The sequence below is a fragment of the Pogona vitticeps genome, chromosome 6 (genome assembly GCF_051106095.1).
Source record: "Pogona vitticeps strain Pit_001003342236 chromosome 6, PviZW2.1, whole genome shotgun sequence".
NCBI classification, from domain to species: Eukaryota; Metazoa; Chordata; class Lepidosauria; order Squamata; family Agamidae; genus Pogona; species Pogona vitticeps.
This window is the reverse complement of record NC_135788.1, coordinates 63,117,735-63,142,994: the sequence shown is the minus strand read 5'-3', so window position 1 is coordinate 63,142,994 and position 25,260 is coordinate 63,117,735. Positions and strand designations below refer to the sequence as shown.

The 25,260-nt window shown below is 40.2% G+C and overlaps 1 protein-coding gene across 7 annotated transcripts in view; it reads right to left on the bottom strand.

The window, feature by feature from the left end:
• Window positions 1-25,260, bottom strand: part of GLI3 (GLI family zinc finger 3) — a 445,483-nt gene that overhangs the window by 117,311 nt on the left and 302,912 nt on the right. For all 7 annotated transcript variants that reach the window (XM_078377471.1, XM_020798430.3, XM_073003750.2 and 4 more), the window contains 2 exons: window positions 21,513-21,718; window positions 892-1,038 (listed from right to left, as the gene is read on the bottom strand). In XM_078377471.1, the coding sequence (XP_078233597.1) occupies window positions 892-1,038; window positions 21,513-21,718 (353 nt within the window). The remainder of the gene's footprint in view (window positions 1-891; window positions 1,039-21,512; window positions 21,719-25,260) is intronic.

Here is a 25,260-nt window from a genome sequence, read left to right as displayed (position 1 = left end):
GAGAATATTAAAAATGTAGTTTACCATTTCCTTCTTCTGGGGACTTGCCCAAGGCTCTACACAGGCTGGCTCTTTTCCAGGAAGTACTGTGGGGCACTGAACCCCATACATCTGGCTCCGCAGTAAGATACCTAAGCCACTGAGCTATCCCATCAGCTCATGAATTCATACTACCAATCATTTCCCCTAACTTCCTTTCTTTACTTACCACCAAGGCTTGCTTTCCTATGTTCTAAGTCCTTAAGTAATCACAGAATCACACACATTTTTGATATAAACATTTTGACAAGGTACTTTTTTCCCTTTCAGAACCATTTTGGAGATGTTCATATTTTTGAAGGTAGGACAGTGGCTTTTAATGGGTATCTCCACAATTGGGACTGCACACTATTCATTTATGGAGGTCTCCGTCTATCTATAGGACTTCCTCAACCTCATCTACTATTGTCCTTCTCTTATAAAAATCTAGAATATAAGCACTTTGAGGAGAGGAACTTCTCTTTTTCTTCCTCTTGTGAACTTATATAAAATACTATGTATATAGTAGGACTAACAGCATCACAGATGCAGGAACCAAGGACAAGAAGAGTGACAGAAAAATCAGTTGTTAAGCAAAGATACAGATTAAAGCCCAATATAATTGTTACTACTACAATTTCTGGTACTGCTACTACTATTTCTACTACGATTTCTACTACAATGATAACAATAAGGGTCACCACATGAGGATAATACTCAACTACACATATAAATTGGCCTTCAGTAACAATGCTTTAAGTTTGTGCACAATAATCCCATTCTATCACTTTTATTTTCCATTCCCTCCCCCCCCTCCCCAAGCAAGGTCAGGATTTGCAGTCAATTTCTTTGGCTGCAGCATATATCACTTACTATCCATAGCATGGAGGTATTCCATATGAAGAGCACCAGCTCCTGCTGTGGCAGCGGAAGGAATGATGTCTGCGTATGAGCTGCGCTGACCTGCCAACAGAGCCATCTGATGGTAATATTCAGCTGGACTGACGCCAGCATGTGATACTAAAGTAGGGCATAAAAGAACAACCATTAAATAGCGTGTGGTAAACAGGAAGCAACATCTTATTTCCTTTTCTTCTCCTTTCCCTATGTACTGTAGTGTGTTTTTTTTATATCATAGAAGCTTTGATGATACACTATTTGTTTCCAAATCACCCATGATGTGAAAATGATTGAAATCCTGTTGTTTAGTGTAAGCGACACTACAGTCAGCCCCACTGAATCAGTAGGGTTTTGGCAAATCAAGTCCTCAGCAAGTTCCACTGATCAAATGAACGTAATATAGTTGTGACCTACTATTTTAAAGTAAGTTACAACTAGAGCAGACCCACTTAACACACAGAGGAGTCAACTCATCAAACTTCCATTGATTCAATAGGCTTACTCTACTACAACTTACATCACTAAGCAACAGAATTTCAACCAGTATGCAGAACCACAGGGGCCATCGAGTACAATCCCCTGCCATGCATATATATGAGTACCAAAATGTCATCACACAATAGGATGGATCCAAAGTAGTTAGTCAGAACTAAATGAAAGCTAATCATGGTTAATTTATACACCCAAGTTCTGTTATCTTGCTCTTGATCCACTCAATGCTCAGATGTACTCCATGGACTGAAATGGAGATGGATGTGCTTCAGTTTGTTTTCCAAAAGCTTATTCATAAACATGAGATGACATTCTGAGCATAATTAAAAAGGATGACAATTATATGAAAAGGTTGTTGAAATGAATGAAAGCAGAACCATATACAGTACTATATTCCAAATACCAAGCACGTTCTGATCAGCAGGCCAAAGAGGCAGAAATCACATGTTTGGAATATTGTTGGTCCTGTCAGGAATTGGACCTGGTTCAGCAAAAAGAGCAAACAATATTCTGGCAACAAATGGGAACTTCTCTGGATCTCAGTTTATATCTCTCTAAGCTTATGCTTTATATACAAGTATAACTGTGCAAAATTCACTTTGCAAAACCAGTTGGGAAATAAAAACCACTTCATATTTCTCAGAAATGTGAGTTAAGGAATTTTAATACAGTTTTCAAACTGATACTTGATTTTTCAGCCTAACACTCTTTCATACCACTTCACTCTCTATAAAATGGCAAAGAAAAATATTGGAGCAAAAGTCCATACAGGAAATCATTGATTTTTTAAAAGGCTTTACTGTATCAGACAACTATGGTATCTTTCCAGACATGCTTAAAATACTTCCTGAGTTTCTGACATAAGTGTCTGGATTAACTAACAACGACATTAACTGTAAACTGTGAAAGACAAGTCTGGAGAACCTGCAAGAGTTTGATGGGTGCATATAAACTGTGCTACTACCTTCTTTTCCCTGAATGATACCTTTACTTTGGAACAGAAAAAAAGCCTTGGCAGAGGGCTACTTTCACTAGCTCTGAGATGTGCTGTATATTGTGGAATTATTGCAAAATATAATTTTTGTTTTATACAATGGCCTGATGCTAATATGGCAGAAGGAATAAATGAAGCTCTCCTCCCCTAGCCCCTGATCTTCCTTATCTTATTGTGTGGCAGCTTCTTCAACAAGATTTTGGTGTCCCATACATAATGCCCAAAACAGGGAAGATGGGCTTAATGACGAACATGCTGAAGAAAGTAATTCAGGAAGGTATTTATTTATTAGATTTCTATCCGCCCCCCCCAAACAAAGTCTACTCAGGGCGGGTTCCATTAAACATTATAAACTAAAACAATTAAAACAATTCAAAACAATAGGTATCTTGTCATTTTTTAAATTTTATTTTGGTTAACTGCTCTGAAGCCAGAGTGTCCAAACTCAGGGGCAAGTGGGAACTCTGGCTTAATCCAAGTCAGAATTTTCACATAGAAGTCATTGAGTATTTGAAAGGGGAGAGGGCTGAGAAACATTTGGAACTGGCAGCAGCTATAGGTAAAGTCCTAAACCAGGGTGGATTAAAAGCGATTTATATATATATATAATTTTAACCAAATTGATTTTAATGAAATGCTTGTGGAGGAAAAATCTATCTTAAAATAGTGATTGTTGTGGGTTTTTCGGGCTCTTTGGCCGAGTTCTGAAGGTTGTTCTTCCTAACGTTTCGCCAGAGGAAGATGCCGGCCACAGAGACTGGCGAAACGTTAGGAAGGACAACCTTCAGAACATGGGCAAAGAGCCCGAAAAACCCACAACAACCATTAGATCCCAGCCGTGAAAGCCTTCGTGAATATATCTTAAAATAGTTTTCTATTTAAGATATATTATAGTTCAAAGGTTATTCAGCAGCATGAGGCTGTATGTTCATGCAGTATTTACATTTTTGGTAATTCAGTTAATTCAAGTTGTCCAAGCTGAGATAACATGCTTTTTATTACAGTAAAAATGCTATATAATAAATAAACTTCAGGAAAAGACCTTAGTCCCATTGTTGTTCCGCAAATCTATGTATAAACAATGAATACATTTCTTTAAATGTTATGTTTGAAAACTATGTGAAGTGAAATACATCTGTACCAGACTCAAAGTGTGAGGAGGAAGGGACAAGCAATAAAAATGAAAGTGAAACCTTCTTAGCAGCTTACAAGCCTTGGGATCTTTGTGCACATAGCTTGACGTTCTTTATTCCCTTCCTTGAGGAACAAAATTGCAGCAGGCCATAAAAGAAATCCATTTTGGGAATATTTTAATAAAGTTCCTCTAAATTTTGGAAAAGCATGCATGCATGCAAAATGCAAGCAATGCAACAAAGAAATGCAAGGCCTGGAGGCCCGAAAAGTCTCGCATGGAAGGAACATGTTTCAAGAGGCAGGACCTTCAAGTTGGTAAACTACTTTAATTTCACCATTTTTTAAAAAAAGATTGCCATGAGGTATTATATTCATTATTGTTAATGCATGGCAATGCATTTTTATACAGTTGCTAAAAAGAAATAATAAATTAAAAATATGCAAATATTCCTTTTTAGGCTGCACTGTGTGAATACAATGAGAAATACATAATAAGCATACATGGTTTAAATAATAAAATAACAGCACTGACTTTGTTTTAGAGAAATCCACCCTCAACGTAAATGATTCTGAAAACTATCGACCTTCTACATCACCATCCTCTTGTGTTACAGTTTCAGAATGGCACATCAGTCACATCATTCACACCTATCCACAATATATCACTTAAAAGAAAGAAACCATCTGGAACCAGCATAGATACGTTTGTGATAAAAACCCACAGATTAGAAAAAGTGTTAACTGATGAAAAATTGCTCAGTTTGAATACACAGCAAATTCTTCCTTCCATTTGTTTAAAAACCCACATTTTAGTAATATGATTCAGTCATTGAGACCAGGATATAGCCCACCAAGTAGAGCAGATGTTGCAGAGAAACTGCTGGATAAAATATATGATAGAGAAATTGAGCAATGTGCAACAATAAACAAGAGAATGAAGACGAAGACAGGTGAGCTACAGAAGACAGTGCTTTAGGTTTTTCATTGGGATCTAGCTGATAGTCAAGGTTTTTTAAAAGATTGCTTATTCACTTCAGTTAATATAAATTGACATTTAAGAAATACAGGAATACATATGCTATATAATGCTATTGTTTTAGTTAAAGAAAAAAGAAGTTACTTACCTGTAAGTCTGGTTCTTCGAGTGGTCCTCTGTGAATTCACACTAATGGGTTAATCTGCGCTAGAGCAGAGCAGTTTTGGAAACTTCCACAGCTTTAAACACTTAGTGCTGGGACCTCCCCTACACCAGGTATATAACTCCACCCCGGCATGATCCCGGCCGTGAAAGCCTTCGTGAATATATCTTAAAATAGTTTTCTATTTAAGATACATTATAGTTCAAAGGTTATTCATCATGAAGTAGAGCTTAGTTATGTAGTATGAGACGGCATGTTCACACAGTATTTACATTTTTGGTAATTCAGTTAATTCAAGTTGTCCAAGCTGAGATAACATGCTTTTTATTACAGTAAAAATGCTATATAATAAATAAACTTCAGGAAAAGACCTTAGTCCCATTGTTGTTCCACAAATTTATGTATAAACAATGAATACATTACACCAGCTATATAACTCCACCCCGGCACGAGTGCCTCAGTTCTAAAGAATGGACCGCCACTGCCCAGCATGCCATGGCATACGTGACGTAGTGGGGAGGAGTATGGGACATGTGAATTCACAGAGGACCACTCAAAGAACCAGAGTTACAGGTAAGCAACTTCTTTTTCTTCTTCGTGGCCTCTGTGAATACACACTAATGGGTGACTGGCAAGCTGACTAACCAGGAGGAGGGACATCATTAAGTGCAGAAGCCAGGACAGCTCAACATACTGCAGCCTCATCCTTCAGCCGGACATCCAGGCGGTGGTGCAAGATGAGGATAAGTGGAGTGGCACATGTGGCAGCATAGGAGACATCTGCGATGTCCACTCCATGGAGAAAGGCTGTTGAGGATGCCACAGCTCTAGTAGAGTGAGCTCTCACTGACTTTGGAAGAGGAGTCTCTGCCAAATCATAGGGAAGACGGATGGTCTTGACTAACCATCTAGAGATGGTCTGAGAGGAAGTCGGTGCACCGAAGGAGGAGCCGACAAAGGTGACAAAGAGATGCTGCAAGGCATGAAAAGTGGTTGTGCTATGCACATAATGCGACAGAGCACACTTCATGTCTAGAGTGTGCGGAGCTGTCTCAAGCAGTGAAGATGGTGTGGGAAAGAAGAAAGGAACGACAGCTGGCTGGTTTGGATGGAAGGCAGAAAAGATCTTAGGCAAGAAGGTAAGGCCAGGCCGTAAGTTTAATCTGCAGAAAGGAGGACCTGCTCTTAGTGTAGCCAGTCCTCCAGTCCTGCAAGCTACGGTTATTGCCAGAAGAAAGGCAGCAAGCATAGTGATGCTGACACTAAGGGCTTGAAGGGAGGCCTCATAAGCCGCCAAAGAATTGATTGGAGAGACCACTGAGATGTTAGTGGTCTATAAGAAGGGTGCATATTCTCCAGGCCTTGGAAAAACAGCTTGCAGGTAGAACGGGCCAGTCCCAGACGAAACAGGTGTAGGAGAAACTGAAAGAGTGCATCCAGAGACATTGGCCTAGTAGGCAAATGTTGTCTTGATGCAAAGTGACAGAATGCCTACCCATTATAGGAGTAGGTCAACGTGGTAGAAGGTTTGCAAGCATGATTGAGCATGTCTGTTACAGTCGGGGAAGACTCCATGCGGACACACAGGGGGACTCGAGGTCCGGATGAAAGATCCGACCCATGTCCTGAGATAGTAGGTGAGGGACCAGCTGCAGCCTGATGTATTCAGCAGCTCAGGAGAGCAGGATCAAGAATGGCTAGCAAGGTGACCAAGCATGACGTTTGCACACTCATGGTGGACACAAACAACAGTCCTTTGAAGAAGGGATAAGGTAGAAACCTGCAAAGGAGGCCCTGTGACCAATTCGTCAGGAAGGCATCCCCTAGGGAGCTGCGGTTGATGTCAGCTCAGGAGCCGAACATGGCACACTTCTTGTTTAATCAAGATGCAAAACGTCTATGTTTGGAGTCCCCCAGTGATGACAGATGCAACAAAAGATGGTATTGTCGAAAGCCTGCTCGTGAGAGCAGAACTGTAGTCTGCTGAGATGAACTGCCACAGAATTGTTTCTGCCAGCCAAATGTACAGCCACTGGACAAATGTGGCAAGCATAACACCATTCGGAAAGGCTGATAGTGAGAAAAAGAAGGTGTAACGAATGAGTGCCACCCTGCTTGTATATACAGTATAATAAAGTGCTGTGGTATTGTCTGATGTGACCTGGACCACCCGGCCCCGGAGTAGGGGCTCAGAGGCCCAAAGGCCTTGGTGTTTGCCAGGAGCTCGAGCACAGTGATATGAAGGCCAGCTACATGGTGGTGCAGACAAGCCCACCTGCTCGGTGGGCTGGCATCCACCACTGACTGAACCAACCGGGTCAAGAGACCAAAGGGTCTCCCTATGCATACATTGGGGAGGGGGATCCCAACTAGTCGAGTTATGCAGCGAGTTCCAGAGTCACCTGGAGCAATGTGGATGGGTGGTCGCAAGATATCTGAAAAAGTTAGAGAAACCAGGCTTGAAGGGACCGCATCCTCAGTTGAGCATCCCAAGTCTCATTAATACAATCTACACACTGTGTAGGTTACAAAGTCAACTTCGTGTAGGTTACAAAGTCAAAGTTGACCTTCAGTCCTAACGCTGACAAAAGGACAGTGTCAAGGATGTGTGTTTACCAGCTTGTGACTTGGACCCAGTGGCCAGGAGCCAGTTATCCAGCTACGGGTAAACAGTGATTCCCCCGATGAAAACCTGAGAAAACATTGATGGCCTGACCAGATGCCATCATGAAAACAAGCATCCAACCAAATCTCTGGACCTAACATGTGAATAACAGAGTCCAAGAAAGCCATACGGAATCTACGTAGGGTAATAAAAGAATTCAGGCCTTGAAAATCAAGGATGGGCCAGAGGTGTGTGTGTGTGGCTATGATAGACAGTACCAAGTATTAAACATGAAGGAACACCAATTGGAAAGACAGGGGGCCAGACGGCCTGATAAGTCAGGTGCAGTAAAGAGACTGCTCAGTTTTGCGGTCCTGCCTACAGATCTGTTGGTCAGGGCGCTGCCTGCCCACATGTCTAGGGGGTGGTGGCTGGTAACTTTGGGGTTGAGGCCTTTGACGTTCCCGGTATGCCCTAGGTTGGTAGGAGCATCACCAAGTACTTCTGGAGCTTGGGCAGGTTATCAAGAATAATATCAGTTTTCTAACTAAAAGCCACACACCAACAAACCGCAGGTTCTCGTCCTGTCAGTTGTTTGGATGCTGGTTTAAGGCATGTCAAGCAGCAATACACTCATGGAGCGCCTGCCCCATTGCCTCCTAGTGATATGGGAGGCCTTAACTATAAAGGTGCACAGGAGTTACCCACAGAATTAGCAATACCAAATTCAATAAGTGGCGATGATAAGCACCCATGGCAGAAGAGTAGTTGGCTACATGGTGGCCAGAAAATAAAAACGCCGACCAAAGAACTTATCTGTTAACAGTAAAGGAGGATGACTAACTGCGGCAACTGATATGGGAGTAGGAAGATTGGTTGGAAGTCTTCCTCCCCTTCTGACTCTTATGAGACCCAGCTGAATAAGGTAATTCCTTCTGATGATTAGGGGAGCAGTCTTCTTAGCATGAGCCTGACAAAATTCAGTCTCCATACAATTGCCGGGACAGAGAAGGCTGAAAGGATTAACAGTGGGTTAGGTCAAACCTATGCATACATCTGAGGCATAGGTGGAGCAGAAAACACTCCTTAGCCCGTGGCTTAGAACAGTGCCAGGTGGTGGCAGAAAAGGTGGTGAAAAAGGCTCGTAGCTCCTGTACCAGATAAAAGGGACTGGTCCTGCACAAACTTATCAGCGTGATAGGACCCTCCTGAGGAAAATTACTCAGGGCTACCTGAAACCAGCAGGGGTTTAGGGTTGACTCCTACGAGTCCTTTCTTCATGAGCCTATGCGGGCACTGGCGGCTGAGGTGGGACTGCAGGCTACTGTGTGAACAAGCCCATTGGTAAAGAGGGCTGTTTTGTGCCAAATTATGAGCCACCAAATAAGTGCTACCCCAGACAAGAATATCACTGACTAGCAGGGCTAGCAGTGGGAGCTGCAGCCCTCCCCCTTTTAAAGGCAAAGCTAGGGCTGCCAAATGTTGCCCGAAAGCTCTTGCCTTGGCACCAAGCTGATTTCGGAAATAGCAGCTGTGTGAACAAGCCCATTGATAAATGAGGACTGTTTTATGCCAAACCACCCAAAGGTATCACGCCAGTCAGGCATATCACTGACAGGTAGGGCTGGCAGTGGGAGCTGAAGGGGGCCTATTTTATCCCCAAAGGCAAAACCAAGGCTTACCGTATGTTGCCAGAACATCTACAGACTCGGCGTGCAGCTTTCTCCAGAATTAATAGCTGTATGAACAAGCCCACGAAGGAGGGCTGTTCCGCACCTACCTTACACAGAGGCTTTTACCCCATGTCAGGAGAATCACTGACAGGCAGGGAAGGCGGCCAGTGCTGCAAGAGGCCTTTTCTTCTCCAAGGGCAGGGCTGCAGACGCCCATCTCACTGCTGGTTAAACAGCTGTATGAATGAGCCCATTGATGCAAGAGGGCTGTTCCACGCCAACCTCCACAGAGGCTTTACCCCAGTCAGGAGAATCACTGACAGGCGGGGACAGTGGACAGAGCTGTAGGCGGCCATTTCTTCTTCCAAGGGTAATCCTGGGGCTATAAGTGTCCAATTTACTGTAGACTTGACAGCTGTATGAATGAGCCCCTTGATGCAAGACTGCTCTTCCACACCAACCTCACACAGAGGCTTTTACCCCATGTCAGGAGAATCACTGACAAGCAGGGGTGGTGGACGGAGCTGTAGGTGGCCATTTCTTCTCCCAAGAGCAAAGCTGAGAAGCTGTCCTCTTCTTTTGATACAAAGAGGAAGATTGCAAACAAGTGGAAAGCTGTTGCTCTTGAGCCTGGGGGTAACCTTGCTAAGAAGGTAAGAGAGACCTTATGTCTTTAAGAGATAAAGCCCTGAGGCTCTAAAGCCGGCTTTCACAAAGAACAGCTAATGCCAGCTAGTACTTTTTCCCTCAGACAGAAGAAACAACTTGTAAAGAAAAGAAAGGAATAGAATTGTTTTTACTTGTGAAGTTCCAAACAAAGCTGCTGCTACGGCGGCGGTCAAAAAAAAAAAAAAAAAGAACTGAGGCACTAGTGCTGGGGGGGCGGAGTTATATAGCTGGTGTAGGGAAGGTCCCAGCACTAAGTGCTTAAAGCTGTGAAAGTTTCCAAAACTGCTCCGCTCTAGAGCAGATTAACCCATTAGTATGCATTCACAGAGGCCACTAAGGAGAAACAATGTAAGTAATTCTCCAAATACAAGTGATTAATGTATAAAACTAGAATCAGTTCTGATATAGCTGCTTTATTAATTTGACAGATTATCATTCTAAATATGAAATCTTGATCTGGTTGCAAATATTAAAGATTATAATAACCAGCAAGAATGAGTCTACATTTAAAAACCATGATTTAAATCAAGTCTTACTGACTAGTAATTTAAATAATGATTTAAAACATGATTTAAATCAAATCCACCCTGTCCTAAGATGGAAGCTATTTGCCCCTCAGTTTTTGGAAGTGTGCATCTCTAGTGTTCATCCTTGAAGTCCCAGAAGTCATCCAACCTAAATCAGTGTTTCCAGGAGTTCCACACTGAAACTCAGTAGTGGCAGACAAACGTTTTTAAGACACAGATTTTCCACTGCTCTCAAGTTTCTTCACCAGCATGCAGACATTGGGAAATAAGATAAATATTCTAGGAAATGCATTAAATGTGTGCAGAATGTAAGGGGACCAAACAGACCTGACTATATCCTGACCCTAAGAAAATATTGGATGATCATGGTCTGGGGGCATGTCACCTCATCCTCCGAGATGCTAAATGCTAATCAGACCTCGTACTCGGATACAAACTGAGTTGTACTTTGATACAAATAAAAAGCCATACTAAAATTTAGGTTAATTTTTATATATGAGTTCCCCTTCCTGTTCAAGTCATGAGGAGGTAGAAACCACTGCAGCACACTGTATCACAGAATATGAAGAATCTCAACTGCTTATGTTTTTTGTAAAAAAGAGAGGTTTCTTTATCAAATAAATCCCCACTGAAATGGATATATTACAAGAGTAGAATATTCCATTATTTACAAGACCTCTCATTCATTCATTTTATATCATTTGTAGGCTGCCTTTCTCCCAATGAGGGAACCCAAGGCCTGATGAGGACTGCCTACGTTAATTCTCAAATCTCCCACAACCACAGCAGCTGTTTTTAAAATTATTCTGGAGGCACAACTCAGTTTGTATCCGAGTACAAGGTCTGATTAGCATTTAGTGATTCAAACTTTCAAATGTTAGCATAAATAATTGTGCAAGTATCACAAGCTTCAGTTTTTTTTTTCTGTGCCTGCGTTGTAAAGCCTGAAGGAAAATTTGGTTACACATTGAAGTACAAAATGTACATGCACCTAAAATCTAGGGCTGGGAGACATTAACAAATGTTTTAGGCAATAGCTAAACCTTCCTTATCACTATTACAAATGCCCCGAATGTGTAATGTACATTTTGATTGACAACAGGTCATTAAAATTTATTCTCATAAGAACAAGCAGCCGTAAGTAATGGATTATCTGTAAAAGTATATGTTCTTATATGTGAGGATTAATTAGTTATGGTATTATTCATCTGGGCAGCGAGTACGGCTCATTTTTCAAATTCAGCTAAAGGCAGATTGTCTGTTTTGTAAATCTGCCATTTTCATGTGTGGTGGAAAGGACTTCTGACTTAATTAAAATAGTATTTAATTGTCATCTATACACACTAACCAGCTAATTGGACCAATGATAGCTCAATTTAGCAGCAATTACCATTCTGAACAGTCAAACTGCAGTTCTGTTTCTATACACAGCCCATAGCCCAACATGTGTTTTTTTCCATGCTGATAAAAGTACTACCAAAATTAATGTCAGTTCCCACCCCCCGTGAGACACATGTACAGAATTATTACTAACAATGGCTTCAAAAGTTACTTATACAATAGTTACAACAACATCTATAAATTATTCATTTAATGTTACAATTTACAGCTGCTTAAAAATAACTCTTGACTTCCTTATTATTCAAGAATAATTGAAAGTATTTACTAATTCTAAAAATGATCAGAATGCCAGATGTGGGTGTGAGTGCACAAATGACCACAGTTACAGGAAAGTAACTTGTTCTTTTTCATGATCTTTATGACTCATATATATAGAAGATATAGTTAACTATGCTCACCAGGAGGAAGCAGCTTGTGTCCACCACATAGAAGAGGTCAGAACAGAATGGCCAAAAGGTGCTATCTTCATGCATGAATGTTTAGGCAACAATGATGAACAAACATGGATGGTTGAGCCCATGTGACAAACATACATTTCTTTACAAGAACTCTATGCATGAATACAGAAAACATGACAATTGCCGTTGCATGTTATGGGCATGCAATTGCACTGATGACTGTTCTGTCAAGGTGTATACTGTAGTAAGCAAAGCAAAGTGTGCTGCTTATATACCGCCCCATAGTGCTTCAAGCACTCTCTGGGCGGTTTGCAAATTAATTATGCAGGCTACACATTGCCCCCCCCCCCAGCAAGCTGGGTACTCATTTTACTGACCTCGGAAGGATAGAAGGCTGAGTTAACTTTGAGCCAGCTAGCTGCAATTGAACCCCAGGTTGTGAGCAAAATTTTGGCTGCAGTACAGCAGCTTAACTAGTGCACCATGAGGCTCTTGTATAGTGGTGACAATCCATTTGGAAAGTCTCTGGGCTGAAAAAAGTGATTGTTTCTTTGGTTCAGTGTGGTAGTCAAAAAGTCTGGGGGAAGATTTGGACTCTCAACATAAAAGGCCAGGGTTCTTTTATAGAGATGGGGACAAAGTGCCAAAATGGTGTTTCGTCTTGCTTTGTGGAACCACAAATTGCCACCCAGTGACCCAGCGAACAACGAATCAATTTGTCATTTATTGGGTTTTTCCCCCCTTTCCTTCCTCTTGCTATGCCCCGGAGCATAGCAAGAGAAGGGAAAGCACTAATCAAAGCAATGGTGCAGCCAATCTCTGCGTAATCACTTTGATCCCTGTTTTCTCTCTTTTTGCTAAGCCCCAAGGGTCTTAACAAGAGGAGGGGGAAAGGGATCAAAGCACCACAGGATTAGTCTAATCACTGCTTTCCCCCTTCTTGCTAAACCTAGGAAGAAGAGAGAAAACAGGGATCAAAGTTATTGTGCAGCTAAGGCTGCAAGATTGCTTTGATCGCTTTCCTCCTCTTTTTGCTAAACCCCGTGGGGCTTAGCCAGAGGAGGGGAAAAGGGATCAAAGTGCTGTAGGATCACTTTAATCTCAGCTTTCCCCCTTCTTGCTAAGCCCCTTTCTCACTCTTCTTACTATGCCCTGCCGGGCTTAGCAAAAGGAGGGGAAAGGGATCAAAGGATCGCTGCTTTCTCTCTTCTTCCTAAGCTTAGCAAGAAGGGGGAAAGCAGGGATCAAAGTGATCCTGAAGTGCTTTGATCCTTTTCCCACTCCTCCTGCTAAGCTCCGCAGGCATAGGAAGAGGAGGAAAGGAAAACCATGCCATTCTCTCAGCCCTGAAGGTGGGATTCCCTTTGGGCAGGCTTTAGCAAGCCGCCCAAAGGGAAAACTCCTCTCTGCTTATGTTCCTGAGGAACAGCTGATCCATGGGGACATAAGCAGATAGGGAACGAAATGATGAATATAAAAGAGTTATATTTGTTGCTTCATATTCCTTGGGGTCTCTGGACCCCAAGAATATGAAGCAATGAATATCTGATGAATCAGGGATATTTAATGAATATCCTGATTCATTTTTATATTCATCCCCATGTCTATTCTTTATACATCCAATGTGTGAAGGGACAACTTCAGGAGAGGGGAAGAAAATTGTCAAGAGAATAGGCTGGTTAAGGTGAAAAAGTGATTCTACACCAAGGAACAAAATGCCTGATTCCAAAGAGACAATATTTGCGGAACTGGAGGAAAGTGGTTCGCATCAAAAGTCAGCTAAAGTCATAGATATCCAAAGATGTGGAAGTTTTTCTTTAAAGCTCAGTCAAAATCAGAGCAAGATTCTGAAGTTGCATAGTTGGTTGAATGGGGGGGGGAGTTGAAGAAAGCTCTTATACAAGGACAAAATCTTACATTTTTTACAGGGATAAAGAAATCAAAACTTGCCATCTGAGTGCAGGCAGTGTGCTAAAATCACTGCTAGATAGATTGTAAGCAATGCATATACTCCCAAAGTGAAGGAGGACTCAGAAGATATGAGTAAGATCCACTGAATCTGGTGGAGTATCTTGTTGTACAAGGAAAAAAAAGAAACCATTGCTACTTTTAACGGTATTAGTGACAAGTAAAGGGCTTGTGAGCTGCCTCATTTGCTTCCAAGACAACCAGAGCGAATGGTTCCTTGGCCTGATTCTCCAAATTGTGGGTCTTAGAGATCTTTTATTATTATTATTATTATTATTATTATTATTATTATTATTATTATTATTATTATTATTATTATTATTATTATTATTATTATTATTATTATTATTATTATTATTATTATTAATGTATTAACAACTTGGGATAAGGTAAAGGGTACAGAAGGTAAAGGGGATATGAGGGAAGAAAAAAGGAGGGGGAGGAGAATACAAAATGTACTGACATCCAATCTATTCCTGTTGCAATATCAACTCAACTTTCCGCTTTTCTTCTATTTGATAGCCTTCCAGGTTCTAACTTACATTTACATCCTAGTTTTAATCTATGTTATTCAAGTACTATCTGGTGACTCAAGCCATTTATATAATAAATCCCATCGTTCAGTTGCCTTTTGTATTGGACAGTCCTTCAATACTTCTGATAAGATATCCATTTCTGCCGCTTCCCATATCTTCTCAATAAGTTCCTCTTCTTTCAGTATCACCAATTTCTTCCAATTCTTGGCATAAAGAATTCTGGTTGCGGTGACTATATATACAGTGGTGCCTTGCAAGACAAATGCCCTGCAGGACAAAAAACTCGCAAGACAAATGGTTTTGGCAATGGGGGGGTTGATGACTCACTCGCAAGACAAATGTTCCTATGGTCGTGCTTCGCAAGATGAATGTTTTCCATTTTTTGTTCCTGCCTCATGTTTGCTGATTTTTAAATGTTTTTCGATGATGTTTAAAAAGTTTTTTGATTGAAATTTTTGAAATCATCTGCACAATATGTATGGCTTTAAAGAGCACTTGATAAACCCTTTGTATACCAAATTTGACTTTGTTCTGATTTTTTTTTTGCCCATAGTAACGCATTAATTAGATTTCAATGCATTCCTGTGGGAAAACACGTTTCACAAGACAAATTTTTTGCAAGACAACATTAACTGCGAAACGAATTAAATTCGTCTTGGGAGGCACCACTGTATAACTAAGTAGTTATTTGTTTATTTGCCTATATTGTCTGGTATAATACTCAGTAGAAACAGTTCTGGGGTTAGTGGAACCTTACAAAGCAATATTTTTTGTAACAATGTATGTACACCTATCCCAAATTGTTTCACTACTCTGCAAGTCCACCACATAAGGTAAAAACTTCCCTCATGTGCTTCAGACTTCCAACAAATATTTGACACATCTGGATAAACCTTTGATAATTTTTCCAGAGTCATATGCTACCTGTAAAACATCTTATATATATTTTCCTTGAAATTAACTGATTTTGTGAGCTTTATATTATTTTGCCATAGTTGCAACCATTGATCAATATCAATATTTTGTCCTATATTTTGTGCCCACCTAATCATACATACTTTGACTATCTTGTCTTGCATTTTAATTTCTAACAAATAATCATACGTTTTCTTAATTACTTTATCTTTCAACCCAGCAGAAGTTTATCGAATATTGTTTGTTCAGGGTAAAAACCCTCTATTTTATCTTTTCTATACCTAGATTCCACTTGTGCTCTGGACCACCAGTATATACAAAGAAGCTCAGAAAATATATATATAGTGTCTCTAGCTCTTCTTTAGACCTTAATTCACAATCCTTTAAAAATAAATCTTGATATCTTAGAAGTGTTGCTTCCGTCATAAGATTAGGTTGTGTAAAAGCCTCTATAGGTAATACCCAGACTCGTGTTTTTTGGTAAATCTGTTGAACGATGTTTTTCCAAGTCCCTAGTAGAGCTCTTCTTATCATATGCAAGTCAAAATGTTTCTGCTCTTTATCTTTTCTGTACCATAGAAAAGCATGCCAACCGTAACTGCAAATCATGTCCCTCCAAATTGAGTAATCTATTATTTTCTAAGGTTATCCATTCCTTTATCCAGTCTAGCACACAAGATCTATAGTACAAAACCCAATCTGCGAGACCAAAACCTGCTATCTGCTTGGCATCCTGCATTGCTTTAATTTTAATTCTTGGCTTTTTACCTTGCCAGACAAATCGCATAATTATCTTGTTAAGTTCTTGAAAAAAAAGACGGTTTTAATATTATGGGAATTGTCTACAATAAAAATAGAATTTTAGGTAGATCATTCATTTTAATGGTTGCTATTCTTCCCATCAGCGATAGCTGTAATTTGTCCCCTTTCTCCAAGCTGGTCTGTATCTCTTTCATCAACTTCACATAATTATCTTTAAATAATGTACTTGTTTTCTTTGTGGTTTGGATCCCTAAGTATATAACTCTCTTTTCTTCTTGAAAATTAGTCTTTTATATTAGCTTCTGTCGTTCTTGTTCTCTCATATTTTTTAACAAGTATTTTGTTTTCTTTTGGTTTATTTTCATTCCTGCCATGTCACCAAAATTTTTCAACATCTCCTTCAGGTCTTCAATTGTGTCCATTGGATCTTCCAATATAATAACTAAATCATCTGCAAAAGCTTGGAGCTTATAGGTATGGCCTCTTACTTGCAATCCTTTTATTTCCTTTTTATCTCTAATTTGCTCAGTTAATATTTCTAGACTGAGAATGAATAGTAATGGAGAGAGAGGACACCCCTGTCTAGTAGCTTTCTCTATTTGTATTTCTTTTGTCAACTCTCCATTGATTCTAACTTTTGTCTTTTGCTGGGCATAGATTGCTTTAATTAATTTCTAAAAATTTTCTCCAACTTGTAGCACTTCCAATTGATGTAGCATAAAGTTCCAATTTAGATTATCGAAAGCTTTCTCCACATCCAAGAATATCATCGCCATTTGCTTTTCTGCATGGGCTTCATAGTATTCCAGAATATTTAAAATTATCCTTATATTATTTTTCATCTGCCTTTTTGGAAGAAAGCCCGGTTGGTCTTGATGTATTATCTCTATTAAAATTCTTTTCAATCTAGTTGCCAACATGGTTGCATATATTTTATAATCCACGTTCAATAATAAGATCAGTCTGTAGTTTTGAATTTATTTACCCTCCATGTTTTCCTTATGTATAAGAGAAATTATCGCTTCGGACCATGTTAGTGGCAGTTCTCCCTTTTCTTCTACATATTCCAAGAGTTTCTTATATGGTTTGAGCAATACATTTTCTAATTTTTTATAATATTCTGCTGGCAGACCATCCGGGCCTGGTGATTTCCCATTTTTTTGTTTTTTGAGGGCTTCTATAATTTCTGTATATATTAAAGGCTCATTTAAGGATTACATTCCGTCTTTAGTCAGTTTCATTTTATTGTATTTCATTACATATTCTTTCTGAGCTTCTTTGTTTACTTCGTTCTGTTGTATAAATTTCGGTAGAAGTCCTCAACAATCTTTTTTATTTCTTCTTGTTTAAATTTCTCAGTCCCTGTTTCATCTTTCAATGTTCGTATTATTGTTTTCTCTTTCTCTTTCCTTAATTTATATGCTAACCATTTCCCCAGCTTGTTTGCAGTTTCATAAAAATTTTGCTTTGCAAATTTAAGCTTCTTTGCATTTTCCTCAGTGAGCAATATATTTATCTGGTGTTGTACTAACTTTATCTTCTCTTTTAGTTCTGTATTTGTTGGGTTTTGTTTCAACTGCAGTTCATCTAAGGCTAATGTATTTTCCAAAATCTTATATCTTTTCTATCTTTCTCTTTTTTGTTTTGATGCAAATCTTATGGCTACTCCTCTAAAAAATGTCTTACTTGCCTCCCAGACCACTGTCATTGGTGTTTCTGGCCTCATCTTCTGTTTGAAGAAGAAATCTATATCTTCTCTTACTTGCTTAATAAATTCCTCAATTTTTAGATGTGAAGTATTGAGCTTCCAATTCTGTTGATTTGCTACCCAGTTGTAATTAAATTGGACTGTGGTCTGCAAATGTGTTCGGTAAGATGTCCATTTGCTCCAGTTATTTCATTAGGTTTGTTGAGATCCAACATGTATCAATTCTTGACCATGATTTATGACTGTTAGAATATGGGTCTTAGAGTTCTTATGTCCAGGTGAGAAATGATCAGAGACATTGAATGCAGTCCATGAATTGGACAGTTAAAGATGATGTCTCAAGGAATCGCACTGCTTACTCTTTCAACAGTCAAAATTTGGAGAAAGAAAACATTAAAGATAAAATATGTGAAGGGGATCTTGACTAATGAAAGGCAGTTGACAGGGGTCATTTTGCCAAAATTTGGTGATGCCAGTAAGACTGCAGTTTGAACTGGGTATTGTACAATGGAGTGATACCCATCTTCTTTCCTATTCCCCTCATTTTTTAAAGTACAGGTTAATTTTTTTTATCAGACTTTTCGCTGTAGATATCTCATGGAAAGGGAAGTATTCCATTGTTGCTCTGGCTTCTATGGAGAAGCCAGAACAATGAACCTAGACAAGGTGACACAGGGCAATAACAGCTGCCAGTGCTGTAGCTTCACAGTTAGATTAACTGTCATTGTTAGTAGGGTGAAAGACATTGAAAACAGTGTGATCAGCACAGCATGAAAAATAGGAGGTATGATAAGTTAACAGACTGTTGAGTCTGCAAATGTCAATGTCACATTTGGTATTAGAACCATTGTGGAGACTGAAGGTCAAGTAGAAGACTGTGCTGATGTCAAACAAGCCCTACATGACGATGATAATCCGTTCCGTGAAAATCGCTGTTTAGCGAAATCATCGCCATGCGAAAAGCCTTTCCCCATTGGAATGCATTGAAACCCGTTTAATGCGTTCCAATGGGGAAAATATCTCGCCATTTTGTGAAGATCACCCATAGGGCAGCCACTTTGTGAGCACTGCTCAGCTGTTTTTAATCGCTGTCTAGCGAAAAACGGGTCCAAAAACACCCGTTTTGCGAAGATCAAGCCGCTGATCAGCTGTTTTAAAACATCGTCTTGCGAATAAATGTTCCGCGAAGCACAGACCAAATTGTCATTCAGCAAAATTCCCCCATAGAAACCACTGTTTTGTGAGACAAAATGGTGGTCGCAAAATGTTGTCGTCATGCAGATTCATCATTTTGAGGGGTAATCGTCTTGCGGGGTACCACTGTACTGTATATGGCTGAGTATAATACTGATCACAGTAGTGTCATTTCCAATGGCAGAAGTCATCCCATTGGTAGTGCCATGATGTCAAGGGGTGAGAGGATCCCCTGGAGCAGACCAAAGCTGGAGACCACTCATGACAATAATACCTTTGTTCTTGAGGTAAGCAGAATGATGGAAGTAAAAAAAGTTTGGTTCTAAAATGACATTATAAGGAAATGGATGGACTTCGACAACATAGACTTGGGCGATTATTCTTGACAATGATGGCATGTGCAATCATGGGGCTAATCTCATAGCTATGAATGTAGTTGGGCCTTAATTAAGACAAACAATAAAGTAGACAGTGTTGTCTTAAAGAACCATAACTAGCCTCAAGACTGTGGCCAGGATCAAAATAGATGATAGGTTGATAAATGAGATGGGCATCCAGAAATGTCCTGATGCCCTGGAGACCTGGACAACTTTAGTACCTGGGATGGGCCACACGTTTTGAGGACTTCAGGGCTGTTATTTAAAACTGTATGTTACTTAAGCTGGTTTAGAGAGTTTTTGCCAATGGGAACACTTTTCAACCCCATGACCATAATCTAAATAAAATCTTGGACTAACTCTGAACACATATTGAACAGAGGCAAATCAGCAGATAGGAACATAATCAAGGGACAGGCTTTAAGTCAAAAATATAGAAGAAGACATCGTTCAGAATCAATACTGAATTAAGAGGTAAAATTCATAGATGAAGGACATCCCAAAACAAGAATGAACAGGATAAAGTTCAGTGAAACTGTAAGGAGAAGCTCCAGCATGCATTCTCACTTGCCATAGATGAAAAGAACTGAGGGGAAAGGTGGGAGGCACCTTTCCCCTCAGGCACTATCAGCTCATATGAAGTTGTGGAGGGTAAAGCTGCCACCAAATCACGTAGTGTAGTTCCAGAAGTTTCTGAACTGCTCTCTCTATGGAGAAAACCCCTATATGTGGGTCACAGAACCATGAAGATGAACTTCTTAATCCACAGTCAGTATGTGCATAGAACAACAGCTGGAAGAAGGACTGAACTAAACAGTAAAATATTAAGAACGCAAAGCCAAGGAACAAGAATGAAAGGATGAGTTCTCCATATTCATTTAAAATACATTCAGTATGTTTCTGGAATGTTTTATAGCTCTGTTATAGTTATTCCAGTCTATTTGAAAGACAAAGCAATCTTGAGGTAGGGGGCAATGTAGCAGCAGTTTTTTGATCACACCCCAGGTCTTGCCAGCTTCTATCAGCCAATGCAGCAGGTGTGTGCTGGGAGTGCTGCTGGACACTTCAACCTCACCAACATGTGCAATTACAATTTCTTTATTCATTCATTCATTCATTCATTCATTCATTCATTCATTCATTCATTCATTCATTCATTCATTTATTTATTTTATACCCCGCCTATCTGGTCGGTGAGGACCACTCACCTGCCAACTCAACGCTACTTAAGAGATGGGATTATCCCATCCATTTCAGGACTATTACAGCTAATGGGACTAGATGAAGCCCAACTAGAAAAAAGATCAAAAGCCAGATACTTTCATTTCTCGATTTCAAGGATGTCCTGCATCAAGGGCTTTGTCCTGGTTGCTACAGGATACCAACTAGCAGTAGATTTTCATTCATTCAGACATAGTCAGCAATGTGCAAACCTAACGCATTTCAACATGAGAGGGATGGATTCTGTTTTTAATTTCATTGACATAATGGGATTTTGGTTTGTTACAACAAACCTGTTCAGTTTGTTTCACAGAGACAAAATGACAACTAAATTTAGGTGGACAAAATTACTGTAATATTTTCAGACATAAATGAAACATTCTTGCTTCCTAAATGTCAGTGTAAGAGAATCTCTCTGATTAACCTACTTGAGAAAAACCTGTCAATGTGCCAATTGTATTTTTTCAAGTTAAATAAAACACATCCACAATGTCCTACATTAGTAAGATACTATGGAAGTAAAATAAACCTCCATCTCTTTTAAAAATAAAAATAAAAAAGCCCTAATTTCAGAAATGTTTCATTTGCACTTAACATAGGCAGGTCAAAAGGCATAATAGTATTCTGGTCCATGATAAGTGATAGAAGCAATAAATATTCTTCAGTTTTTAAATTTTGAATAAGATAGTTCCTTTGGTTGATGTTTCAGTGAAATGTACAAATGACCAGCTATAGGCTGATGAAGTATTGAAACATTTATGACATAATAAATGTGTGACAAATCTGCTGCAGCTCACTGGAAGGAGTGAAAAAGATACTCTGACAAGATGAATGGAATGGCTATCAAAGGACAGCAAAGAGGAAGCCAGACTGAAACTCACCGTCTGTAGGGCTCAGTCCTCGGGCTGCTGAGATCATGGACAGAGAAGGGCTGCTGTGCAGGGAACGGATGTAATCCATATAAGGGTTAATATAGGGATGAGGTGGGCTGAAAGGAGACTCTGATGCTGCAGCAGGGTTCCTATGTGGAGATATTCTGAGGAACGGCAAGTCTGAATATGTTGGACTACTTGACAGAGCTGAAGGCCTGGAAGAAAAAGAAAACAAAATGTACACATTTATTTATTTATTTATTTATTTATTTATTTATTTATTTATTTATTGTTTAAATAAATATCTTTTAATTGTATTTGCAATTACAATCTAACTGTTACAAATAGTTTTAAATATATTCTCTCTCTCTCTCTCTCTCTCTCTCTCTCTCTCTCTCTCTGTGTGTGTGTGTGTGTGTGTGTGTGTGTGTGTGTGTGTGTGTGTGTGTGTGTGTGTGTGTGTGTGTGTGCGCGCGCGCGCATAGCCTACTGGGATTTTATACCAGTGCAAGCAAAATTGTGTAACTGAATGTATATAATGAGGTGCCTGTTGTGTGGATATTATGTAAATACTATGTGACCAGACATGTGACTAGCACCTAATCAATTATCTTCAACTACATGATGAAATTTGTGTTATTTCCAAGCACCAGCATGCATATACTCTCTCACACACAACCACATGAACATACATATATACAATAAAATGCAAATGTTTCAAGTTATTAGTACCTACTAAAGTAAGTCACACTGATTCAGTTGGGCTGCTCTACTTGGGATTAACAATCTTGTTTGACCCTATATATGTACTATTGGTGGAGTGTAGTGAAGAGATGAATGGGCTCCAGAGACCAGGGTTTAATTTTCTGGCTCTGCTACAGAAACTTACTGTGGGGTGGAACTGGTAAACCTTAAATAACTCACTTAGCTTGAAAAACCTGTTAAGGTTAATAAAAGTGAATTCTGACTTGACTGCACATAACATAATACGTAGTATTGGATCCAAGCTAAGTTATGGCTAGAACCTAGTTGACAATTTACACTTGCATCAGTGAAACAAAAAAGTCACAGCAGAAAATTTCCACAAAATAAGAAATGCTGGTTGCATTCCTAGGCACATAGCCAACCACATGAATGCCTAGGAACACAACCACCACTTGCTGCCACACCCTACAGCACTGGTTCTTAACCTTGGGTTACACAGGAATTTTGGACTGCAACTCCCAGAAGCCTTCACCACCAACTGTGCTGGCTGGGGTTTCTGGGAGTTGCAGTTCAAAAACATCAGAGTAACAAAGGTTATGAACCACTGCCCTACAGCATTATGTGAATCACCAATTGGATCCCAGCCAAAGACAATTATATTTTACATTCCCTTCAAGGAGCCCAAGGTATTCCATATGGGTCTTTTCTTTCTCTTCCTAACCTCATAATATACCTCTGAGGTACATTAGATTGGCAGAAAGTGATTGGTCCATGGTCACCCTGTGAGTTTCATGGCTCAGAAAGGGGGGAAAATGTATCTCTTAAGTCCCCACCTGACATGTGAATGACTACAGCACTCTGGATACAATTATTACAATGTTACTAATACTAGAACTACTGTATACCATTGCAACAAACCAGGGAAAATCTGTTGTGGGTTAGATACAAACAGGAGAAATTCCACTTACAACACACACTCAAGTTGCAGCATTCCCCCCCCCCCATGCTTCAACCCAGTATTCTGTTGTGGACATGGTCATGCTATGGGCATATTTGGGCTTCACAGGAGGTCACACAATAGGAATGTAATACTTCACTCCTGACTCTCCTGTCTATTTTTTAAAGTTTGTTTATAAGCAGCCTCAGAGTTTTGATTTGTGTGTGTGTGATTTTTTTAAATACAGGTCTTAAAAAAGGAATTGATTCTCCACATTAGTAGTAGTAGTATACTTTACTATGGTCAAAGACCAGTAAAACCAAATCAATGTAAAATAGATACATACAATTATTGTTTCATAAAGTCGGCCAAGGTAACAAAATTCCATTAAAACATGATAAAACATGAGCACTCAGAAACACAAAGGGGAAAAAAAACACAAGCCTCTGGGTGCAGATTTTATAGCAGCAGCAGTAACCTAAACACTTCATCCTGCTAAAACTCAGGGCTGGTCGATCTGATGTTCCTATGGGAAGCATTCATGTGATCCTCTGACCTTTGTGTCATGAGTTTTTGCCAAAGCTTAGTCCTCACCCTGGCTACTGGGGAAGGGGAATCTGGTGGTGATTCAGTTGTTTGTGCTTCTAATTGCCCAGCATTTTCCTCAGCTATAATTAATCCCTCAGATTCCAGATCTTCTTCGGCTGAACTCATGACACTATCCACCTCCACAGGGCTCTCCCCCCTCAGATGAGCCACGTGAATCAGGGTAGGTGACATGGAACTGTTGTACAAAGTTGGGGGGGTGTAAGTTACTTGCAGGTACCCATGTGTCATGTTCCCTGGGGTTAGAACAACAGAGTCCAATAAGCCAGTCCTATGTCAGAAATTCAGAGAATACAGACCCGCTATCCAAATACCAAAGCCAACTCACACAACATAGTCCAGGGTCAGAGTCCAGAGCCAAAACACACAACATAGTCCAGGGTCAGAGTCCAAAGCCAAGGGTCCAGAGAACAAGGTTCAAGGTAGTCAGGAGCGTGGATGCAAACCAGAGGTTTGACTTGTTGCTTCCACAGATTTTCAGCCATCTGAGAGCTGTTTATATAGTAAAAACAGCCCTTGAATTGCTGGAAGCCTTTTCATCCTGTCAGAACTCAGGGCTATTTGATCAGATGTTTCTGCGGGCAGCCTTCAAGTGATCCTCTGACCTTTTTGTCATAAGTCTTCCCCAAAGCCTGGCCCTCAGCCTATCTACTAGGGGAGGAGAATCGGGAAGCAATTCAGCTGTTTGTGTTTCTAATCGCTCAGCATTTTCCTCAGCTACAGTTAACCCCCCCATGTTCCGGATCTTCAGCTGCACTCATGACACCATGATCGATCCTCAGGAACATAGCCCTCCCACTCCATGAGGTACTGAAGGCCTCCCCGGTGGATTCGGGAGTCTAAGATCTGATGAACCTTGTATTCTTCCTTGTCATCAATCAAAATGGGTGGAGGTCGGGCAGGGTCCGGTGCCACAACAGGGACAAGGAGGGTCTGATGGAAAACCAGGTGAATACAGAGTGTGCTGGAAGTTGTAACCGAAAATCGACAGGGTTGATATGATCTGTGATTAAATATGACCTCACAAACCGAGGGTCCAACTTGCATGACTGGCCAGGTCGGTGTAGATAACGGGTGGAGAGTCAGACCTGGTCCCTGGTTTCAGAGGTGGCCCTTCTTGCCGTTTCCTATCAGCCGCTGTCTTATAGGCATCCTTAGCTTGCTGAAGCTGCTCTTGGAGTAAATCTTGGAGAGCCTGCAACTCATGTATGTGAGCATCAGCAGCAGGAACTACGATCGATGGCAGGACAGCTGGGAAAAAACGAGTGTGGTATCCATAGGTGGCTGCAAATGGGGTCTGTTTTGTGGACAAATGTATGGCATTGTTGTAGGCAAACTCAACCAGAGGTAGCAATGTAGCCCAATCATCTTGCTGATAGCAGGTACAGCAACATAGATACTGTTCAAGGGTGGCGTTAGTATGCTCAGTCTGTCCATCTGTTTGTGCATAGTACGTCAACGATAAGTGCACCTGGGTACCTAAACTAGTGTACAAGGCTTGTCAAAACC